Source organism: Stenella coeruleoalba (assembly GCF_951394435.1).
Source record: "Stenella coeruleoalba genome assembly, chromosome: 15".
In the NCBI taxonomy this organism is placed as follows: Eukaryota; Metazoa; Chordata; class Mammalia; order Artiodactyla; family Delphinidae; genus Stenella; species Stenella coeruleoalba.
The window spans coordinates 73,571,204-73,596,126 of NC_137161.1; the positions used below are offsets into that span (position 1 = coordinate 73,571,204).

The 24,923-nt window shown below is 38.7% G+C and overlaps 1 protein-coding gene across 4 annotated transcripts in view; it reads left to right on the top strand.

Moving 5' to 3' along the window:
• The window catches only part of TPST1 (tyrosylprotein sulfotransferase 1), a 117,948-nt gene that overhangs the window by 55,507 nt on the left and 37,518 nt on the right, over positions 1–24,923 (top strand). For all 4 annotated transcript variants that reach the window (XM_079945707.1, XM_079945706.1, XM_079945704.1 and 1 more), the window contains exon 3: positions 4,016–4,214. In XM_079945707.1, coding sequence (XP_079801833.1) covers positions 4,016–4,214 — 199 coding nt within the window. The remainder of the gene's footprint in view (positions 1–4,015; positions 4,215–24,923) is intronic.

Below are 24,923 nucleotides of genomic sequence, written 5' to 3' on the forward strand. Positions count from 1 at the left end.
GAATTCCATATAATTTTCATGTGTTTAAAATATTATTCTTTTGATTTTTTTAAAAAAACTTTTAAAAATGTAAAGCCATTCTTAGCTTGAAGGCCAGACAAAAACAGGCAGTAGGACTGGATTTGGCCTGTGACCCATAGATTACTATAATCTTTACCTTAGCTACTTGGTAACTTACGCTGACTCATGTCAGACCTAGGAGAGGAATGACCTAGTTCTGTCATCTGCATTGCCATAATATGGTTTCTAACCTCTGTCATCACATTTATCATGTTGCATATTAATCATGTGTATGCTTATCTCTCTTATTGGACTCTGAGCTTCTTGAGAGGAAGGCCATGACCTAGTCATGTCATCTTTGCATACTTAGTATCTAACACTTGACCTGACCCATAGTGGGTGTTCAAAAAATATTTAATATGAATTTTATGCTCAATCAATATAAAATGCCATTACTGCTGCCTTAAAGAGAAACACCTGAGTGATACGCAGTATACCTTCCCCCTAAGGAGTCCATGGCAACTGCATTTGCTACTAGTGAATCTTGTGACTCAGTGGTTACATAAAAAAAAGACTTTTCATTTTAGAATTCTCTTTCAGAGAAGAGATGGTTGAACTTTATCTTTAAATCAATCATCATGATAAATAATGGCTTTCATTTTTCTTCTGAACCAGTGCTATATTCTGGATGCAAAAATAATACTAGCTATTGTTTACTGAGCACATACTACATTTCAGTCTCTTAGTCAACTCTAATTTTCCTTTAGACTTTTGGTAACTTCCTTACTACTATCAATTTACCTCTTTTCCTTTGTTCCCTACATCTGAAACAAAACTAAGCAACAATACTTATGCTTTTCCTCCATGCTATTGTAATGAATGAAAACACGGTCCATTCAGTCCTTCAAGTCAAATACGAATTCATCTAGACTCCTTTCTCTCCTCCCCATATCTAATTGACCACTAAGTCTGATCAATTAAAAACAAATCTATGGGGTCTTCCCTGGTGGCACAGTGGTTAAGAATCCACCTGCCAATGCAGGGGACACGGGTTCAAGCCCTGGTCCAGGAAGATCCCACATGCCGCGGAGCAACTAAGCCCGTGTGCCACAACTACTGAGCCCGCGTGCCTAGAGCCCGTGCTCCACAATGAGAGAAGCCACTGCAATGAGAATCCCGCGTACCACAATGAAGAGTAGCCCCTGCTCACCACAACTACTAGAGAAAGCCCACGAAAATCCAATGTAGCCAAAAATAAATAAATTTATTAAAAAAAAACACAAATCGATGGAGGTTTTTTCTTTCCATCTCTATGTCATTTGCTGTAGTTGGAGCTTTAATCATTTCTCAATTCTTTCAATATATAGTTGAACGTCTTTACTGGTTTTTCTGACCCCGGTTACCCCATCCTTCAATCTTCTCTTCCCATAGTTTTCAACATTGAATGCAGATAAGAACAATCTAGTCTTGTCAGTCCTGTGATTAAAACCCTTCTATCATTACCAACTTCCAGTCATGACATATGAGACCCTATGTGTGACTTCAGTGCTTAACACAGATGTTTCAGAATTCAAAATTTTTGGATTCTAGAAAGGTCATATGATGTACATAACACATATTATATAACATCCTCTGTTTGTTCTGGGTCAACACGCTATAATCAAGGACATCAGTATTTCTGCATTAAAGAGTATGATTGTTTATGCCAAGAAGAATAAAGACTTTAAATAGATTCCTATCAGTTCAGGTTATGTTTTGCTGCCACATGAGTTACAGGAAAATGTTTAGTTTTTGGATTTCAGAATTTGGGACAAGAGATCGTGACCCTATAGATATCCAGTGGTCTGCTGGAGCTGGATTGTGCCAGCTACAGTGAACCCATTTTTGTGCATCTCTTCTCAACTCTGTGGTCAATGACATCATGTTGGTAGCTTGAAATCATCCATGGTGGGAGTATTTACACCATTGGTCATCAGTAAATGCTACAAATTATGACCTTTCCCTTCTCAGAGATCAGGTTGTAAAGTGTTACCGGCACAGCGCTGTGTATACCTATTACATGTGTAGTATGTTATCACTGTGGCAAAACCACTTAGTCTATGCAGTATAGAACAAGAGGCCAAAGTTTTCAGGGAAGCGTAGAATGTAAAAATCAAGATGTGATTTGACGTCAATAGGACGGCAGTAAGAGAAACTGGATAAAACAGATGCTTTGGAGTCAGACAGGTTCAGTAGGTTCAAATTCTAACTCCATTATTTCCAGACTGTGTGACTTTGGATAAATCACTTATGGGTCTCAGTTAACACAGTTGAAAAATAGGGACTGATAATATTTCTCTTAAGGTTGTTTCAAGGATTAAAGTAGATATCATATGCAAAGTACCTGACATAGAATGAACAGAAATTATTTTTTACTATAAAGCATTTTTTTCTTGAGATGTTTATCTCTACAGATGTGACTCCCATTCTCTAATGTTCCTAGTGCACCCACAGTAAATATGCAGTTCAGCGCTTGGATGTTCTCTAGTTATTTCATTTTTTTTTTTATAAAGTATGTTTGGTTATATACTAGATATTTTTATTTTCTTTTTATTTATTTACTTGGCTATGTCAGGTCTTAGTTGTGGCACGTGGGATCTTTCGTTGCAGTGTGTGGGCTCCTCTCTAGTTGTGGCACATGGGCTCTAGAGCGCAGGCTCAGTTGTTGCGGTGCGTGGGCTTAGTTGCTCCGCGGCATGTAGGATCTTCCCAGACCAGGGATCGAGCCCATGTTCCCTGCATTGGCAGGCGGATTCTTAACCACTGCGCCACCAGGGAAGTCCTCTCTTGTGTATTTTTTAAGGAGTGGAGCCCCTTTGAGGGATTCTTCATCAGATAATGGTTATCTGCAGCGAGAGATCGAAAACTTAAAGAAAAAGATCTTTTTAACCTTTTATTAGAATAGTGTGTTTGAATGACTTCTAATGTATTATGATATAAAACTCTCTTAGGTACTTTTGTTTGAATGTCATTTGGCCAAAATCTGCTAGTTCAGATCCAATTTCAATCTAGATGTCATTTTAGATTATATTTTACCCTAAGATTATGAGTTATTTAGTCAAATATAGTGTCACTATAAGCTTAAAGTAAATTTCTAGGTCAAGAGGTAGAACACATTTATTTTGTAATATCAAAAGTCATAAATAGCACTCCTTTTTCTTCCTTAGAAAATAGGGTTCTTTAGGAAATCAACAGAAAAATAGGACAAATGAATATTTTGCAGTCTTAGTGGATTATGGTTGACTATTTTCCCCCCAATATTTTATTATGAAAAATTTCAAACATATAAAGAACTGAAAGAATTATACCCACTAGCTACAATTAACATTGTGCTGTATTTGCCTTATCACATAATCTGTCCATCTTTATGTTCCTCTAGTCATCATTCATCAAGCCATCTTATTTACTTGTGGTTTTTATTTTTATGTATTTCAAGTAAGTTGACGAGCTGTTTTTCTAAGCAGTCTTATCTTTGTTATGTTTTTCTGAATGTTGTAATTAAAATGTCAGTACATTCTGTGCAGATGTTTTCACCTGACCGTTTTTCCTATTTCTAGGAATCTGAGGTTGCCAATAATTGCTGTCAGATTGAGAACATTAAAAAAAAAAGTCTAGTAAGTGATGTCAAGCCTGAAAAATACACTCTTTCTCAATAGCTTTTATAATCTGAAGACTTGTAATTTTTAGAGTCATCAAAAATAATTTCCAAGGGCTTCCCTGGTGGCGCAGTGGTTGAGAGTCCGCCTGCTGATGCAGGGGACACGGGTTCGTGCCCCGGTCCGGGAAGATCCCACACGCCGCGGAGCGGCTAGGCCCGTGAGCCATGGCCGCTGAGCCTGTGCGTCCGGAGCCTGTGCTCCGCAACGGGAGAGGCCACAACAGTGAGAGGCCTGCGTACCGCAAAAAAAAAAAATATGTTTCCAGTACTGTTTTCAGTATTCTAAATACATGTTTATTCACATTATATTGTTTTCAGAGTGGAGAGATCTACAGACCAGGTCATCAAGCCAGTCAATGTGGGAGCTCTATCAAAATGGGTTGGGAAGATACCTCCAGATGTTTTACAAGACATGGCGGTGATTGCACCCATGCTTGCCAAACTTGGATATGACCCGTATGCCAATCCACCTAACTATGGAAAACCTGATCCCAAAATCCTTGAAAACACTAGAAGGGTAAGTGAGATTTTTAAAGTGAATTGAGAAAACTGGGTATGGAATTTGGGTCCTAAAAAGTTTTTTCTTATTTTGTTCCTTGCTTTTTTATGATCAGAAAATTATTTTAAATTAGAAAAATCCTATTTGTAAAATGCTTTATCATCAGAAATCTTCCACTGCATTTTAAGGATAACTGTGGCTCTTTCCAGGGACTATAGGGACAATTCTTTAATCTCTTTTTCCCAATTTCTAAGAATGGTGCTTACTGTTGGGGAGATTTATTCTCATAGCTGATTATCATAAATTTGCATAAACACCAGAATTATTAGTGACCTCACTTACTTCTAGTTTCTTTTTACTTTGAATCTAATGGCTACTTTACTTTTAAACCTTTGTTTAGATGAGGCATGATTTCTTGATACTTGAAAACTAAACATTGGCTACATGAGAAGAATTATTACATAGGTACAATAAACAACCCTCTGATTGAGAGAAAGTTACTATTAAAGTGTAGTTACAACTACTTCTTTTATAAGTTATGCTCACATCTTTATAATCCTATTTGAGAAAAGCTGAAAACTCAAAAAATGTGAATATATACCTTACCTGTATAATCTATTTCAAATCATACCTTAATGTATTTTTTTATTGTAAAATTTAAATAACAAAATTTACCATTTTAACAATTTATAAGTGTATAGTCCAGTATATTTGTATTGTTGTAGAACTGTCACCACCATCCATCTCCAGAACTTTTTTCATCTTTTCAAACTGAAACTACATAATCATTACCCATTCCCCCTTCCTCTAGCCCCTGGCAACCACAGTTCTACCTTCTGTCTATAGATGTGGTATTTTTTGAAACTACAGTTTAAATAAGACAACCGTGTTAGCGTAAGTTCACTGTTAGGCTGTTGGATTTCAAGATTAAAATTCCTTGCCTTTCTCTGGTATGTTTTTTGTTTTGTTTTGTTTTGTTTTTTACGGTACGTGGGCCTCTCACTGTCATGGCCTCTTCTGTTGCGGAGCACAGGCTCCAGACGCACAGGTTCAGCGGCCATGGCTCACTGGCCCAGCCGCTCCGTGGCGTGTGGGATCTTCCCAGACTGGGGCACGAACCCGCGTCCCCTGCATTGGCAGGCGGACTCTTAACCACTGTGCCACCAGGGAAGCTCTGGTATTTTTTTTTTTATGTCAGTTTCCTCTCCTCCCCACAACCTTATAATATATCATCTCTTTATTCTGTTCTTCTGTTGATACCTTTAATCGAAAAACAAACTTATATTTCATGAGGCTGATTTCCATCTGGATTTTTTACACTTAGATATTACTTTTGTTTTCTTTTTTCAAGTCATTAGTGGCTATATACGAAGAGCTATTTTCTTATAAACCATCATATATGGAGGCAGATTTTTTTTTATTTTTAAAATAATCTTTATCCTTTTTATATTTTTCATACATACAAGCATTATTATAAAACTATAAACTTAGGGGCTTCCCTGGTGACACAGTGGTTGAGAGTCCGCCTGCTGATGCAGGGGACACGGGTTCATGCCCCAGTCCGGGAAGATCCCACATGCCGCGGAACGGCTGGGCCTGTGAGCTGTGGCCGCTGAACCTGCGCGTCCGGAGCCTGTGCTCCGCAACGGGAGAGACCACAACAGTGAGAGGCCCGCATACCGTAAAAAATATATATATATATATATATATATATATATATATATATAAACTTAGTTTATAAAACTTATAAAATTAAAAAGATAAGAGAATAAAATTCACCTATAATGTTACCACCCCGACAAATACCATTTTTAGCATTTTGATGGATTTCTCTTTCTTCTTTGCATGTTGTTAAACAAAGGTAAGAATACTTGTCTTACATCTCACTTTTGCACACACACAATCTTGTATTCAGCCCTTTCCATTTAATATTCATGAGCATTTTCTCATTGTGTACATGATTTTTAAACATAATTTTTCATGGTTGTATAAATAAATCATTTTATGAGCCACCTTAAATCCTTTATGAAACACAGTAGTAAGTGAATGAATGAATGAACAAACAAATAAAATGTTTCCCTAGTATATGTTCTATAATTTATTTTACCATTTTTCTTTTGCTGTTTACAATTTTCTGTTTGACAGATAGTGCTACAGTGAACATCTTTGCACATACTACATTTTAGTGGGGTTTTTTTTAGGGCTAGACTAATGAAAGTGGAATTAAACCACGTCAAAATATCTGAAATTTTTTTAAGGTGCATGATATATGTTGATAATTTTTTTTTATTCTTTTGAACTACCAGCATAATATAGGTAATTTTATTTTAGATATTTGCTAATTTTAATAGGTTTCATTGATTAATATAATTGAACATTTTCCAGTTATTACCTATATGTATATATTCTTTTACAAAACATTTAAGTTTGAAAAAAGTTTTATATGTGTTAAAGTTTTGTGAATTACATTCTGCTAAAGGCGAAGTATACAGTGCATTATCATAGTCCTTTTAATCTCTTGGTAATTGGTAATTCATAGCTTTCTCCTTTGTACAATACTGAAATGGTTTTTATAAACCAAGGTACATGTGTAAGTGATATTTAGAGGTTCCCCAAGTAGTAGACATTATAGTTTTCCTACATGTGAGTTGACCAGCTAGATTATTCTTGGCTTGCTTGAGTGGTTAAGTAGGGAAGAATGCTGTGGTTTGAATCCTTGTGACTAGAGAATTTGTTTCATACACATTTGTGGCTTTTGAAAGAGTTTCAAAATGCACCCTGGAAAAAACCTTCCCACCATCTTTGTCTACCTCTAAAGTGACAAATAATTTTGAGGAAAAAAAGGTAAAGTGTGAACTATAATTGCATTTTTGAGCACTTTGTGATAATGCATACAAGCTGACATCCTTGTTTTGTGGGGTTGGATTATATATTTTCAGAGCTTTTTGCCTGTAAAAACTCAGATGCTAATATATCCAGCATTGATGATCATGAAGTTTCATAAAGTAATGCTTAAAAAGTGATCTTCGATTGTCAGCTGTGACATGAGATGGACTCCAGAGAAAGAAGGTGGCTGCGGAGATTGTGCCCTTTATTTATGGGATGGGAGTGGGGAAGAAATTCACGTTTTGACTGGGAATATAGAATCCAAAGCTCTAGGCCTAAAAATTCTAGTTTTCATACAATTTTGGGTAATCTAGAAGTACTGGTGTCTGAGTCAGTGTATTTTGGGGACGTGTTGCCCAATCTTGAATAGAAAATCATGTGCTTCATGGTTGCTGTGACTCAGATGGTAAATTGGAAATGAAATGCTAACATATTCCATACCTTTCCCACCATGGTCTCTAATCCCACAATTGTAGCACATTTTAGTAAGGAGTGCCCTCTAGGTTACATTCTAGCCATCTCCCTCCCGCATAGGTTTTTAATAATTTTAGAGTTAAAGACATTTGAGAATCTGATGAAATTTATGGATCCCTATCTGAGAAGTGCAGACACATACATACACAGAATTTTACCCACAATTTCAGTGGATTCATAGATGCCCCTAAAGCCTGTCAGATTAAGGACTTCTGTTCTATAGTCTCCTTATGCTCATCCACTCATGTGATTTTGATTACAACCTATTTGCTGATGATCATAAATCTTTATCTCCTACTGCGTCTCTTTCCTGAGCCCTAGGCTCATTTTTTTCCACCTGCTTTCTGTGTCTCTCCACTTGGATATTCACAAAGACCTCAAACTCAATGTCAAATGAACTTATTGTCCAAAGTTGTTCCTCGATAGGCAGAAGCTAGATGGATTGTTCACTAAACTGAGCAAGAATCTAGAATAGGGGTGGAATGAGGCTGTGTTTATCTATATTTGCGTTGTCTATGAGCCAGTGAGCAGGTATGAGGAGCAGAGTCCTCAGGACACGTGGGTCAAGCCAAAAAACAGTTCAAAGACCTGGTTACTAAACCTGGAGAGTGAGCTGAAAAGCAGATCCAAGTGTGAATGGAATATCCAGTTGAAAACCAGACTAGACAGTACTAAAGAAGAGCAAATAGTCAAATGGAAAAGCACGTATCAGTGTGCAGAACCCACAGAGCAAACAAGAAGGAACTTGAATATTAATTAAGTGAGCTGGGAGGGGGAGTTGGGTTATATCCCTGAGCCAAACAGTAAGAAGCTGCAGCAGTTAGAATTGATGTTCTTGCATTAAAGGGAGAGCCTGTAATGCACACCTGTGTTTTCTAGTTCCTGTACCCATCAGAAACTGCTTCTCCCTGTTTTTCCTGTCTCCATATGTAGCATTCCTATTTGTCTAGTCATCAAAGTTAGTTAGGATTAACTAGCTTTGCAGATCACGTGTAATTAATTGGTCACCAAGTCCCCTTGGTTCTGCATTTGAAAATATCTTGATTCAATCCTATTTCAGGTACCTTAATTCAGTTTCTCCTCATTTTTTACATGAATTATGGTTTATTCCCCTTTGTGTTATGTGAGTGTGTTCAGTCATTCTTCTGCTACATTTTTAAAATATTCAATGAAAGTTATTTTTTATAAGTTCAAATCTGAATGTATTATATCTGAATGTATCATTCCCTTGCGTAAACCTTGAATAGCTCCACTAGTACTATAGGATAGAGCCCAGACGTCTTAGAATGGCATGTACTTTTCAGGTCTTTGGAGATTTTCTGGTGATCTTTTTATTGTTTGTTTCTAGGTTAATTCCTTTACGATTAGAGAACTACTCAGTGTGGTTTCAGTCCTTTGAAATATATTGAAAATTGCCTTATGGCCAGCATATGTTCTCACATGTCACTCGATAGGATGTGTATTCTGCAGCTGTTGCAGAATTCTATAAATATCAATTAAGTCATGTTGTTTCACAGTGTTGCTCAAATCTTCTAATTCTTATTGGTAGGGGGTGTCTAATTTTATCAATTTTGGAAAAAGATTATTTTTTATTTCTGTTAATTTTGCTTCATGTGTTTTGAATCAGTATTATTAGGAGCAAACCCTTTTATATATTCTTGAGGAATTAACTCATCATTATGAAGTGTCTCTCATCATCTCTGATGTTTCTCTCTGGAAGTCTAGTTTGTCTGACGTAAACATAGCCACTTCGTTGTTTTTATGCATACAGTGTACATGGTATATTTTTTCCATCCTGTTACTCTTAATCTGTGTCTTTATATTTAAAGTATGTTGCTGATAAGTGGATATAGCTGGTCTTGTTGTTAAACTCATAATCTCTGACTTTAAATGGACTAGTTAATCTACTTACATGTAACGTTATTACTCACCTGTTTGGGTTTAAATCTACCACCTTGCTGTTTGTTTTCTATTTAGATGTCTGTCTTTGTCCCTTTCTTTCTTTTTTCCTGCCTTCTTTTGCATCAGTCTAGTTTGTTTAAGTATTTCATTTTATCTCCACTGTTGGCTCTTAGCTCCCCTTGTTAGCTATACCTCTTTTTTTATTTGTTTGTTTATGGTAGTTGCTCTCTGACAAGAGCTGCAAACTTTTCTGTGGGCCACAAATGGTCTTTTTCATCTTTTCTGAAGACTCAGAGTTTCATCTGGAATCATTTCTTTTTACCCTGATGAAATTCTTTTAGGATTTCTTATAGTAAGGGTATGCTGGCTACTAATTCTCTCAGCTTTTGTTTATCTGAAAATGTCATTATTTCTCCGTTATATGAGAATATTTTGCTGAGTATAGAGTTCTAGGTTGACAGGTTTTTGGGTTTCGTTTGTTTGTTTTACTTTCAGCACTCAGAATATGTTATTTTATTGGCTTTCATTGTTTTTATGGGAAGTCAGCTAAAATTCTTATGAATGTAATAGTTTTTTGGGTTTGTTTTGGGGGGAGCTGCTAATAAGACTTTCCTCTTATCTCCAGTTTTTGGCAGTTTGACTAAAATGTGCCAAATTCACTGATCGTCTCTTTTGCCATCTCTAGTTTGGGCCTCAGGTTTGATTTGTTTTTAATTAAACTATCTTTGAATTCATTGCTCCTTTCTTCTTCTGTGTCTGGTCTGCCATTAATCCCATCCAGTAACTTCATTTCAGATAGTTTATTTTTCAGTTTTAGAATTTCTGTTTCTCTGCTGGAATCCTCCATCTCTCCACCCATTCTGTTCATCTTTTGCTCTAAATTCTTATTTATTTATTCATTTATTTATTTTTGGCTGTGTTGGGTCTTCATTGCTGTGCGTGGGCTTTCTCTAGTTTTGACAAGCGGGGGCTACTCTTCGTTGCGGTGCAAGGACTTCTCGTTGCGGTGGCTTCTCTTGTTGTGGCTCATGGGCCCTAGAGCGCAGGCTCAGTAGTTGTGGCGCATGGGTTTACTTGCTCTGTGGCATGTGGGATCTTCCCGGACCAGGGATCGAACCTGTGTCCCCTGCATTAGCAGGTAGATTCTTAACCACTGTGCCACCAGGGAAGTCCCTAAATTCTTTTAACATATTTATAATAATTATTTTAAAGTACTTATACATGGGTCTCTCTTTTGGCCTTTTTTCTTAATTATGAGTTATACTTATTTGCTTCTTCACATGTCTTAGAAGTTTTGATTTCATACTGCACCTTTTGTATAAAAGAAGAGAAGAGAGTAACCTAGATAATATTTTTGATTTATTTTTCCCAGAGAGGGCATATTCTTTTTTCTGTCAGGCAGCTAGGGTAATTGGCTGATCATTCAAATTTCAGTGTGTCAGGCCGAGCTGTGGCTGAGCAACAGTTTTATTTAGTTTACTTCTGGATTTAAATGAGATTATGGAGATTTGACCTTTAGCCCAACCCACAGTTTCCTGTGTGCTGTAGAAAAAAGGTTGATTTCTTTGACTTTTTAAAAATAACAGCTGGCAGGGAGTTGGGTTGAAGCTTAAATTAATTTATTTCACCTCTGGATGGTAACTGCAGCAGGGCCCTGGAAGCTAAGGACCACACAAGACTGGGCGATCTCGGACTTCCCTGGTGGTGCAGTGGTTAAGAATCCGCCTGCCAATGCAGGGGACACGGGTTCAAGCCCTGGTCCGGGAAGATCCCACATGCCGCGGAGCAACTAAGCCCGTGCGCCACCACTACTGAAGCCCGCATGCCCTAGAGCCCATGCTCCACAACAAGAGAAGCCACTGCAATGAGAAGCCTGCGCACCGCAACGAAGAGTAGCCCCCACTCGCCACAACTAGAGAAAGCCCATGCACAGCAATGAAGACCCAATGCAACCAAAAATAAATAAATAAATAAATAAATTTATTTTAAAAAAAGATTGGGCGATCTCTCCTTTCTAGCTCTGCTCCCACTGTTACTTAACAAAAGGCCCTTGGGGTACAATTGTTAGACCAAGAGATTTATTTTTACACCTGGGGCTCTTCTAGATTTGGATCCATCATACCAGTCCACACTGCCACTAAAAGTTCAGCTTCTTTTTGTCTCATCAGCAAAATCTTTCACCTCTGGTAGGCCTGCTTTTCTGCCTACCTATATGCAGACTAGGCAGTTGATTCAAGGTAGAAAGGGGCTCTTTGCTCACCTTTGAAGAACTCATCCTTCTCTGGAATTGGGTTCATTTAGACTTCTTTGCATCCACTGCTCTTTGATGGCTCTAAAGAATAGTATGAAGTTTAGTTTATCTGGTGTTTTCTGATTGTTTTGATGAGAGCGGTGGTGTTTTGAGACCTCCTGCTTCGTAACCATAATGGAACTCAGAATAGCATTAAGATTCTTTGTCTTCTGCTTTCAACCTTCCTTTTCAACCTTATCTCGTTTTATCCTTCTAATCACACCCCACTACCTGCCTTTCATTCTTTTGGCACACTTGTATACCTCTGTACCTTTGCACTTACTCTTCTTCCTGCCTTGATCATCTTGCTTCTCTTCTTCATTTTACAACTTTGTCCTTTAAGACTCAGCTCAAATGACACCTCTTCTGTGCCACAGATCCTTCTACTATACTTCGTGCCTGCCTTTACTCTTGCAGTTATCACACTATATTATGATTGTTTATATTATATGTTGCTTCTTTTATACTAAGGACTTTTCAAAGGCAAGGACCACATATGCATTTTGTATCCTGAGCACCAAACTTAATACTTGAGAATTAGTAGGTGTTTAATAAAATGATTTTTATTAGGAAAATAAATCTTAGACATAGGAACAAGAATATTTCTTCAACCAAAAATACTGTATCCTGATATGAAGCTCTTGTAGACAATATTTGAAGTTATGGCCCAGTTCATAGGTATTCTACCTTATGTGAGAAATGCTCCATCACCCAGAAGTGAGCTCCAGTGGCTACGGCAGTACTTTATTACTGTATCAGTCTGCATTCAGTTGGGGAAAGAGAGCTACTGTAAGTATTATAGGAGTGAGGGGTTTAATATGTTAATTATGGCTTACACAAATGTGGGAGAACTGGAGAACTGAGGGTCTGGAAAATTTTTATCATACACTGGACATTTTATATAAAAGAAGAATAGAGAATGAACTGATAAATCTGTCATAGAAAGATTAGGAAAATAGGCATTAATGATTTAAGCCTGAGGTGGGTGGAAAGCCAGAGTTTGCAGAGAAGCCCTCAAAACTGCATCTAGCTGTCAGAGTGGGACCTCAGTAAGGGAGCCTAAGGAAGGACCTGTGAGGCATGCCATGGGGATGAAGTGGGAGCTTTAGGAGAGGTCTGTGGAAGCACTGCGTGTCTTGAGAATAATGGCTTCTGCTTCATTTCCATTTTATAAATCCCTTCCATAAAAGAGAAAATCATATTTTCTCTTATTGGCAGCCTTTTACTCAGAACCACACAGGGAAGGGAATTATGGGAGACTTAATTTTCTGCCTTAGACAAAAGTAGTTGGTGGTACCAGTTGACCACGGACAGTCCAGCACAGTTCATCTCTTTGCCAGCCTGACGTACATATGTTCCCATTTTAACCCTATTTAACTTCCAAATAAAGATAATGACATTAGGCTTCCCTGGTGGCGCAGTGGTTGAGAGTCCGCCTGCCGATGCAGGGGACACGGGTTCGTGCCCCGGTCCGGGAAGATCCCACATGCCGCGGAGTGGTTGGGCCTGTGAGCCATGGCCTCTGAGCCTGCGTGTCCGGAGCCTGTGTTCCGCAACGGGAGAGGCCACAACAGTGAGAGGCCCGCGTACCGCAAAAAAAAAAAAAAAAAAAGATAATGACATTGTACTTCCACCTTACATGATGCAATGATCCCTTACAAAACTAAAAGCATACTAACCATCTCCCCAAAAGAGGGGACTCTGTGTTACACATTGCACTTTATTCATTTCTGGGTGATATTTATTTACTCCCCTAGCTGAGTCACATTCCGTCTTTGATATCCTGAAACCTAAATACTGAGATATAGAGTCAGCCCTAAGTAACACACCTTATATTAGAGCGTATGGGAATGGTAAAGGGAGGGGAAAAAAAAGAAATAGTTAATCTATTCAGGTATATTCATAACAAAGCAGGAAGAATATAACACTATTGCAGTCCTCATTTCTGCACCTGCCACGTGATCATGGATGGTATTTGTCATTTCTTTCTTTCTCTAGCTATTTCATATTCCATTTGCCCTCATTAACCATGTTGGTTGTATGGTGACCCAAACCTTCATTCTAAAAGCATGTGTGCCAATAATGGTCATGCCTATATTGTTTCCTGTAATTTTCCATTAACTTTCCATTGTAAACAAGTGTAATAGCGGATCTTCTGGGTTCTAAGAAATGTCTTTCCTTCCTCCATTGTGTATTTCATTTATTTCTTTTAATTTATTTTATTTTTGGCTGCCTTGGATCTTCGCCACTGCACATGGGCCCTCTCTAGCTGCGGTGAGCAGGGGCCACTCCTTGCTGCAGTGCGCAGGCCTCTCACTGCGATGGCTTCTCTTGTTGCGGAGCACAGGCTCTAGGTGCATGGGCTTCAATAGTTGCGGCACGCAGGCTCAGTAGTTGTGGCACAGGGGCTTAGTTGCTCCACAGGATGTGGGATCTTCCCAGACCAGGGATCGAAACCGTGTCCCCTGCATTGGCAGGTGGATTCTCAACTACTGCGCCACCAGGGAATCCCCCCTCCATTGTGTACTTAAAATCCCATTTCCTAAGACTATACTTTCAGGGATCAACCAAAATTACTCTACCCAGCAAGGATCTCACTTAGATTTGACAGAGAAATTAAAACCTTACAGACAAGCAAAAGCTAAGAGAACTCAGCACCACCAAACCAGCTTTACAACAAATGCTAAAGGAACTTCTCTAGGCAGGAAACACAAGAGAAGGAAAAACTTACAATAAAAAACCCAAAACAATTAATAAAATGGTAATAGGAACATACATATTGATAATTACCTTATATGTAAATGGATTAAATGCTCCAACCAAAAGACATAGACTGGCTGAATGGATACAAAAACAAGACCCTTATATATGCTGTCTACAAGAGACCCACTTCAGACCTTGGGACACATACAGACTGAAAGTGAGGGGATGGAAAAAGATATTCCATGCAAATGGAAATCAAAAGAAAGCTGGAGTAGCAATTCTCATATCAGACAAAATAGACTTTAAAACAAAGACTGTTACAAGAGACAAAGAAGGACACTACATAATGATCAAGGGATCAATCCAAGAAGAAGATAAAACAATTGTAAATATTTGTGCACCCAACATAGGAGCACCTCAATACATAAGGCAAATACTAACAGCCATAAAAGGGGAAATCAACAGTAACACATTCATAGTAGGGGACTTTAACACCCCCCACTTTCACCAATGGACGGATCATCCAAAATGAAAATAAATAAGGAAACAAGCTTTAAATGATATATTAAACAAGATGGACTTAATTGATATTTATAGGACATTCCATCCAAAAACAACAGAATACACATTCTTCTCAAGTGCTCATGGAACATTCTCCAGGATCATATCTTGGGTCACAAATCAAGCCTTGGTAAATTTAAGAAAATTGACATCATATCAGGTATCTTTTCCGACCACAACGCTATGAGACTAGATATCAATTCCAGGAAAAAATCTGTAAAAATACAAACACATGGAGGCTAAACAATACACTGCTTAATAACGAAGAGATCACTGAAGAAATCAAAGAGGAAATTAAAAAATACCTAGAAGCAAATGACAATGAAAACACGATGACCCAAAGCCTATGGGATGCAGCAAAAGCAGTTCTAAGAGGGAAGTTTATAGCAATACAATCCTACCTTAAGAAACAAGAAACATCTCAAATAAACAACCTAACCTTACACCTAAAGCAATTAGAGAAAGAAGGACAAAACCCCCCCAAAGTTAGCAGAAGGAGAGAAATCATAAAGATCAGATCAGAAATAAATGAAATGAAGGAAACAATAGGAAATAATCAGTAAAACTAAAAGCTGGTTCTTTGAGAAGATAAACAAAATTGATAAACCATTAGCCAGACTCATCAAAAAACAAAAGGGAAAAGACTCACATCAATAGAATTAGAAATGAAAAAGTAACAACTGACACTGCAGAAATACAAAGGATCATGAGAGATTACTACAGGCAACTATATGCCAATAAAATGGACAACCCGGAAGAAATGGACAAATTCTTAGAAATGCACAACCTTCCGAGACTGAACCAGGAAGAAATAGAAAATATGAACAGACCAATCACAAGCACTGAAATTGAAACTGTGATTAAAAATCTTACAACAAACAAAAGCCCAGGACCAGATGGCTTCACAGGCAAATTCTATCAAAACTTTAGAGAAGAGCTAACACCCATCCTTCTCAAACTCTTCCAAAATATAGCAGAGGGAGGAACACTCCCAAACTCATTCTACGAGGCCACCAACACCCTGATACCAAAACCAGACAAAAATGTCACAAAGAAAGAAAACTACAGGCCAGTATCACTGATGAACACAGATGCAAAAATCCTCAACAAAATACTAGCAAACAGAATCCAACAGCACATTAAAAGGATCATACACCCTGATCAAGTGGGGTTTATCCCAGGAATGCAAGGATTCTTCAATATATGCAGATCAAGCCATGTGATACACCATATTACCAAATTGAAGGAGAAAAACAATGTGATCATCTCAATAGATGCAGAGAAAGCTTTTAACAAAATTGAACACCCATTTATGATAAAAACCCTCCAGAAAAAAAAAAAAAAAAAAGGAAAAAAAAAAAAAAAAAACCCTCCAGAAAGTAGACACAGAGGGAACTTTCCTCAACATAATAAAGGACATATATGACAAACCCACAGCCAGCATCATCCTCAATGGTGAAAAACTGAAAGCATTTCCACTAAGATCAGGAACAAGACAAGAAATTGTTAGTTATTCCCAGGTACTCAAGCTTAACACATTGCATCCAAAATCTCTGTATCCATATCAATAAATTTGGATTAATCCAACATTACATTTCTTCTGCTCTGGTCTTAGGATTTCTACTACACTTTACTTAGGTTTTGCAGATACAAAAAGACAAAATCTTGAAATTCTTGTGGTGTGTACAAAACCTCTTCTAGGGTCAGACTTAGTGTTCATCTCTCTGGGGCCTGCTGAGATTTAAGTCTAGTTCTAAGTTTAGAAGCAATAAGAGGTGGTGGGTGGGTCATTGTTCTCCTGCTAGGTGACTACCTCAAGAGAGATCATGAAAGGTTCTTTCGGCAAGAGGATGCCAACTTTTTCAGAGAGAAAAGACTGCCTCTATTGGCAAGGAAGGTAGGATGACCAACTATCTTGGTTTGCCCAGGACTGAGGGGTTTCCTGGGGTACAGGACTTGCAGTGCTAGAACCGGAATAGTCTTGGGCAAACTGGGAAGGTTGGTCGACTAGTAGATATGTTGTATTGTTCTGTTGTCAACTTGGTTAAGGCTGGGAACTGCCCCTCCCAGAATTCTCTTCTTTGTATGGTTCTAGGCGAGAGCTTGTCCATAGAAGAAATTGTGTGAGATTGAGAGGTGGAAGTAAAGCGATGGCCATTTCTTCCTGGAGGTTTTGCAGGCAGATGCAGTGATAGACACAGAGGAGGCTGGTGTTGTCGTGCTTGTCCTTGCTCTTTTCCATTCCACATCCAGCTCTTCCACCTGAGTGCTGGCCCTCCTGACCGACAGTGGCTCCAGGTCCACCACCATTCCGTTGGCAGCTGACCCACAGAGGTGGTGTGCTACCCAAAGGCAATAGCTCCCTGTGGACTTATCCACAAGCTCTCTTAATAATCATAGTGGTTTTACTGCCTTAACATTAATATGATACCTTACATGGCTGTGAATTCAATTAGCATTGTTATTCAAGCATATGCAGGCTCACACTTTGGGCTTGGTTTTCAGAAATATTGATTCAGTGGCTGTAAGTGATACGGACATTCAGGGCATCCATTATTTGAAGTCCTGTTCTAGTTGTCTATGAAAATCATCTCCAACTCTGCCCTTGCCACAGCTATGGGAGACATCCTAGTTCACTTCCAGGAAAAATTCCCTCTTTTGACTACATTACTGTAATTGAGCTTCTCCTGTGTATATCGAGGCATAAGAAAATAGGTTACTTACAAAGGAACAAAAATTATGCTGGTTGCAGAATTCTCTTTTGCAGTACTAAATAGAAAATGACGGAGTGGTAGTTCTTAACCTGCGTGTACTTTCTGGTGTCTTTGAGTCCCTTGAAATAATATGCAAACTTATGTGTGTTGATACAAGTTGCTATTCCTGGAAATAGAATTCATATCTTCTTTTAAATTTTATTTATTTTTTTATACAGCAGGTTCTTATTAGTCATCAATTTTCTACACATCAGTGTATAATGTCAATACCAATCGCCCAATTCGTCACACCACCATCCCCACCCCCCCACGGCTTTCCCCCGTTGGTGTCCATACATTTGTTCTCTACATCGGTGTCTCAACTTCTGCCCTGCAAACCGGTTCATCTGTACCATTTTTCTAGTTTCTACATACATGCGTTAATATACGATATATGTTCTTCTCTTTCTGACTTACTTCACTCTGTATGACAGTCTCTAGATCCATCCACGTCTCAACAAATGACCCAATTTCGTTCCTTTTTATGGCTGAGTAATATTCCATTGTATATTTGTACCACAACTTCTTTATCCATTCATGTCGATGGGCACTTAGGTTGCTTCCATGACCTGGCTATTGTAAATAGTGCTGCAATGAACATTGGGGTGCATGTGTCTTTTTGAATGATGGTTTTCTCTGGGTATAGGCCCAGTAGTGGGATTGCTGGATCATATGGTAATTCTATTTTTAAGGAACCTCCATACTGTTCTCCATAGTGGCTGTATCAATTTACATTCCCACCAACAGTGCAAGAGGGTTCCCTTTTCTCCACACCCTCTCCAGCATTTGTTGTTTGTAGATTTTCTGATGATGCCCATTATAACTGGTGTGAGGTGATACCTCATTGTAGTTTTGATTTGCATTTCTCTAATACTTAGTGATGTTGAGCAGCTTTTCATGTGCTTCTTGGCCATCTGTATGTCTTCTTTGGAGAAATGTCTATTTAGGTTTTCTGCCCATTTTTGGATTGGGCTGTTTCTTTCTTTACTATTGAGCTGCATGAGCTGTTTATATATTTTGGAGGTTGATTCTTTTGCAAATATTTTCTCCCACTCTGAGGGTTGTCTTTTCGTCTTGTTTATGGTTTCCTTTGCTGTGCAAAAGCTTTTACGTTTCATTAGGTCCCATTTGTTTATTTTTGTGTTTATTTCCATTACTCTAGGAGGTGGATCACAAAAGATTTTGCTGTGACTTATGTCAAAGAGTGTTCTTCCTATGTTTTCCTCTAAGAGTTTTATAGTGTCCGGTCTTACATTTAGGCCTCTAATCCATTTTGAGCTTATTTTTGTGTATGGTGTTAGGGAGTGTTCTAATTTCATTCTTTTACATGTAGCTGTCCAGTTTTCCCAGCACCACTTATTGAAGAGACTGTCTTTTCTCCATTGTATATCATTGCCTCCTTTGTCATAGATTAGTTGACCATAGGTGGGTTTATCTCTGGGCTTTCTGTCCTGTTCCATTGATCTATGTTTCTGGTTTTGTGCCAGTACCAGATTGTCTTGATTACTGTCACTTTATAGTATAGTATGAAGTCAGGGAGTCTGATTCCTCCAGCTCCGTTTTTTTCCCTCAAGACTGCTTTGGCTATTTGGGGCCTTTTGTGTCTCCATACAAATTTTAAGAGTTTTTGTTCTAGTTCCATAAAAAATGCCATTGGTAATTTGATAGGATTGCATTGAATCTGTAGATTGCTTTGGGTAGTATAGTCATTTTCACAATATTGATTCTTCCAATCCAAGAACATGGTATATCTCTCCATCTGTTGGTATCATCTTTAATTTCTTTCATCAGTGTAGTTTTCTGCATACAGGTTTATTGTCTCCCTAGGTAGGTTTATTCCTAGGTATTTTATTCTTTTTGTTGCAGTGGTAAATGGGAGTGTTTCCTTAATTTCTCTTTCAGATTTTTCATCATTAGTGTATAGGAATGCAAGACATTTCTGTGTATTAATTCTGTATCCTGCAACTTTACCAAATTCATTGATTAGCTCTAGTAGTTTTCTGGTGGCATTTTTAGGATTCTCTTTGTATAGTATTGTGTCATCTGCACACAGTGACAGTTTTACTTCTTCTTTTCCAATTTGTATTCCTTTTATTTCTGTTTCCTCTCTGATTGCCGTGGCTAGGACTTCCAAAACTATGTTGAATAATAGTGGTGGGAGTGGACATCCTTGTCTTGTTCCTGATCTCAGAGGAAATGCTTTTAGTTTTTCACCATTGAGAATGATGTTTGTTGTATATGGCCTTTACTATGTTGAGGTAGGTTCCCTCTATGCCCACTTTCTGGAGAGGTTTTATCATAAATGGGTGCTGAATTTTGTCAAAAGCTTTTTCTGCATCTCTTGAGATGATCATATGGTTTTTATTCTTCAGTTTGTTAATATGGTGTATCACATAGATTGATTTGCGTATATTGAAGAATCCTTGCATCCCTGGTTTAAATCCCACTTGATCGTGGTGTATGATCCTTTTAATGTGTTGTTGGATTCTGTTGGCTAGTATTTTGTTGAGGATTTTTGCATCTATGTTCTTCAGTGATATTGGTCTATAATTTTCTTTTTTTGTAGTATCTTTTTCTGGTTTTGGTCTCAGGGTGATGGTGGCCTCATAGAATGAGTTTGCGAGTGTTCCTTCCTCTGCAATATTTTGGAAGAGTTTGAGAAGGATGGGTGTTAGCTCTTCTCTAAATGTTTGATAGAATTCATCTGTGAAGCCATCTGGTCCTGGACTTTTATTTGTTGGAAGATTTTAAATCACAGTTTCAATTTCATTACTTGTGATTGGTCTGTTCATATTTTCTGTTTCTTTCTGGTTCAGTCTTGGAAGGTTATACCTTTCCAAGAATTTGTCCGTTTCTTCCAGGTTATCCCTTTTGCTGACGTAGAGTTGCTTGTACTAGTCTATTAGGATGCTTTGTATTTCTGCGGTGTCTGTTGTAACTTCTCCTATTTCATTTCTAATTTTATTGATTTGAGTCCTCTCCCTCTTTTTCTTGATGAGTCTGGCTAATGGTTTATCAGTTTTGTTTATCTTCTCAAAGAACAAGCTTTTAGTTTTATTGGTCTTTGCTATTGTTTTCTTTGTTTTTATTTCATTTATTTCTGCTCTGATCTTTATGATTTCTTTCCTTCTGCTCACTTTGCGTTTTGTTTGTTCTTCTTTCTCTAGTTCCTTTAGGTGTAAGGTTAGATTGTTTATTTGAGATTTTTCTTGTTTCTTGAGGTAAGCTTGTATAGCTATAACTTCCCTCTTAGAACTGCATTGGCTGCATCCCATAGGTTTTGGATCGTCGTGTTTTCATTGTCATTTTTCTGTAGGTATTTTTTGATTTCCTCTTTGGTTTCTTCAGTGATCTCTTGGTTATTTAGTAATGTAGCGTTTAGCCTCCATGTGTTTGTGTTTTTTATGTTTTTTTCCCTGTAATTCATTTCTAATCTCATAGTGTTGTCAGAAAAGATGTTTGATATGATTTCAATTTTCTTAAATTTACTGAGGCTTGATTTGTGACCCAAGATGTGATCTATCCTGGAGAATGTTCCATGCACACTTGACAAGAAAGTGTAATCTGCTGTTTTGGGATGGAATGTCCTATAAATATCAATTAAATCTATCTGGTCTATTGTGTCATTTAAAGCTTCTGTTTCCTTATTCATTTTCTGTCTGGATGATCTGTCCCTTGGTGTAAATGAGGTGTTAAAGTCCCCCACTATTATTGTGTTACTCTCTATTTCCTCTTTTATAGCTGTTAGCAGTTGCCTTATGTATTGAGGTGCCCCTATGTTGGGTGCATATATATTTATAATTGTTATATCTTCTTTTTGGATTGATCCCTTGATCATTATGTAATGTCCTTCCTTGTCTCTTGTAACATTCTTTATTTTAAAGTCTATTTTATCTGATATGAGTATTGCTACTCCAGCTTTCTTTTGATTTCCATTTGCATGGAATATCTTTTTCCATCCCCTCAGTTTCAGTCTGTATGTGTCCCTAGGCCTGAAGTGGGTCTCTTGTAGACAGCATATGTATGGGTCTTGTTTTTGTATCCATTCAGATAGCTTGTGTCTTTTGGTTGGAGCATTTAATCCTTCACATTTCAGGTAATTATCGATATGTATGTTCCTATGACCATTTTCTTAATTGTTTTAGGTTAGTTTTTGTAGGTCCTTTTCTTCTCTTGTGTTTCCCAGTTAGAGAAGTTCCTTTAGCATTTGTTGTAGAGCTGGTTTGGTGGTGCTGAATTCTCTTAGCTTTTGCTTGTCTGTAAAGCTTTTGATATCATTATTCTGAATTCTTTTCCTGGAAAGTGCCTATCTCCACTTTGTTTAGTTGTTTTACTGGGGTTTTATCTTGTTCCTTCATCTGGTACACAGCCTTCTGCCTTTTCATCTTGTCTGTCTTTCTGTGAATGTGGTTTTGTTTCACAGGCTGCAGGATTGTAGTTCTTCTTGCTTCTGCTGTCTGCCCTCTGGTGGATCAGGCTATCTAAGAGGCTTAAGCAAACTTCCTGATGGGAGGGACTGGTGGTGGGTAGAGCTGACTGTTGCTCTGGTGGGCAGAGCTCACTAAAACTTTAATCCACTTGACTGCTGATGGGTGGGGCTGGGTTCCTTCCCTGTTGGTTGTTTGGCCTGAGGCAACCCAACACTGGAGCCTACCTGGGCTCTTTGGTGGGGCTAATGACAGACTCTGGGAGGGCTCACGCCAAGGAGTACTTCCCAGAACTTCTGCTGCCAGTGTCCGTGTCCCCACGGTGAGCCGCAGCCACCCCCTGCCTCTGCAGGAGACCCTCCAACACTAGCACGTAGGTGTGGTTCAGTCTCCCCCGGGGTCACTGCTCCTTCACCTGGGTCCCGATGCGCACACTACTTTGTGTGTGACCTCCAAGAGTGGAGTCTCTGTTTCCCCCAGTCCTGTCAAAGTCCTGCAGTCAAATCCCACTAGACTTCAAAGTCTGATTCTCTAGGAATTCCTCCTCCCGTTGCCGGACCCCTAGGTTGGGAAGCCTGACGTGGGGCTTGGAACCTTCACTCCAGCGGGTGGACTTCTGTGGTATAAGTGTTCTCCAGTCTGTGAGTCACCCACCCAGCGGTTATGGGATTTGATTTTACTGTGATTGTGCCCCTTCTTATGTCTCTTTGTGGCTTCTCCTTTGTCTTTGGATGTGGGGTATCTTTTTTGGTGAGTTCCAGTGTCTACCTGTCAATGATTGTCCAGCAGCTAGTTGTGATTCTGGTGTTCTCACAAGAGGGAGTGAGAGCACATCCTTCTACTCCACCATCTTGGTTCCTCCTCCCAGAATTCATATCTTTCATCATATTTTTGAAAATAATTTCCATTACCATTCTTTGTTTCATTTGAAAATATGAATTCTTATAGTATTTCGAACGTTTTCACTATTATATTTGTTGTGATCTGTGATCAGTTATATTTGATGTTACTATTATGATTGTTTTGGGCACCTCAAACCATGCCCATGTAAGACAGTGAACGTAATTGATAAATGTTTTGCGTGTTCAACTGGCATTTCCCCCATCTCTCTCCCTCTTCTCGGTCCTCCCTGTTCCCTGAGACATAGCAATATTGAAATTAGGCTAATTTATAACCCTACAATGCCTCTAAGCGTTCAAGTGAAAGGAAAAGTTGCGCATCTCTTACCTTACATCAGAAGCTAGAAATGATTAAGCTTGGTGAAGAGAGCAGGTAGAAAGCTGAGATGGGCCAAAAGCTAGGCTTCCTGCACCAGTGGTTAGCCACGTTGTGAATGCAAAGAAAAAGTTGTTGAAGGAAATTAAAAGTCCTACTCCAGTGAACACACAAATGATAAGAAAGCAAAGCAGCCTTATTGCTGATATGGAGAAAGTTTTACTGGTCTGGTTAGAAGATCAAACCACAACATCAAACCACAGCATTCCCTTCAGCTAAAACCTAATCCAGAGCAAGACCCTAACTCTTCAATTTTGTGAAGGCTGAGAGAGGTGAGGAAGCTGCAGAAGAAAAGTTTGAAGCTAGCAGAGGTTGGTTCACGAGGCCTAAGGAAAGAAGCCATCTCCATAATATAAAAGTGCAAGGTGAAGCAGCAAGTGCTGATGCAGAAACTACAGCAAGTTATCCAGAAGATCTAGCAAAGATAATTAATGAAGGTGGCTACACTAAGCAACAGATTTTCAATGTAGACAGAGCTGCCTTATACTGGAAGAAGATGCCATCTAGGACCCTCATAGCTAAAGAGGAAAAGTCAATGCCTGGCTTCAAAGCTTCAAAGGATAGGCTGATTCTCTTGTAAGGGGCTAATGCAGCTGGTGACCTGAAGTTGAAGCCAATGCTCATTTACCATTCTGAAAATCCTAAGGCCCTTGAGAATTATGCTAAATCTATTCTGCCTAGGCTTTATAAGTAGAGCAACAAAGCCTGGATGAAAGCACATTTATTTACAAATACTGAATATTTTAGCCCACTTTTGAGACCTACTGCTCAGAAAAAAAAGATTCTTTTCCAAATATTACTGCTCATTGACAATGCACTTGGTCACCCAAGAGCTCTGATGGAAATGGACAATGAGATTAATGTCATTTTCATGCCTGCTAGCACAACATTCATTCTGCAGCCCATGGGTCAAGGAGTAATTTTGACTTTCAAGTATTATTATTTAAGTAATACATTTCTTTTTTTTTCTTAAATAGTCAGCACAGCACCTGACATTTTTTAAAATTAATTAATTAGTTTATTTATGGCTGTGTTGGGTCTTCGTTTCTGTGCGTGGGCTTTCTGTAGTTGCGGCGAGCGGGGGCCACTCTTCATCGCGGTGCACGGGCCTCTCACTATTGCGGCCTCTCTTGTTACAGAGCACAGGCTCCAGACGCGCAGGCTCAGTAATTGTGGCTCACGGGCCCACTTGCTCCGCAGCATGTGGGATCTTCCCAGACCAGGGCACGAACCCGCGTCCCCTGCATTGGCGGGCAGATTCCCAACCACTGTGCCACCAGGGAAGCCCCAAAGTAATACATTTCATAATGCTTTATCTTAGGCAGAAAGTGATTCCTCTGATGGATCTGGGCAAAGGAAATTGAAAACCTCCTGGAAAGGATTCACCATTCTAGACGCTATTAAGAGCATTCATTGATTCATGGGATGAGATCAAAATATCAGCATTAACAGGAGT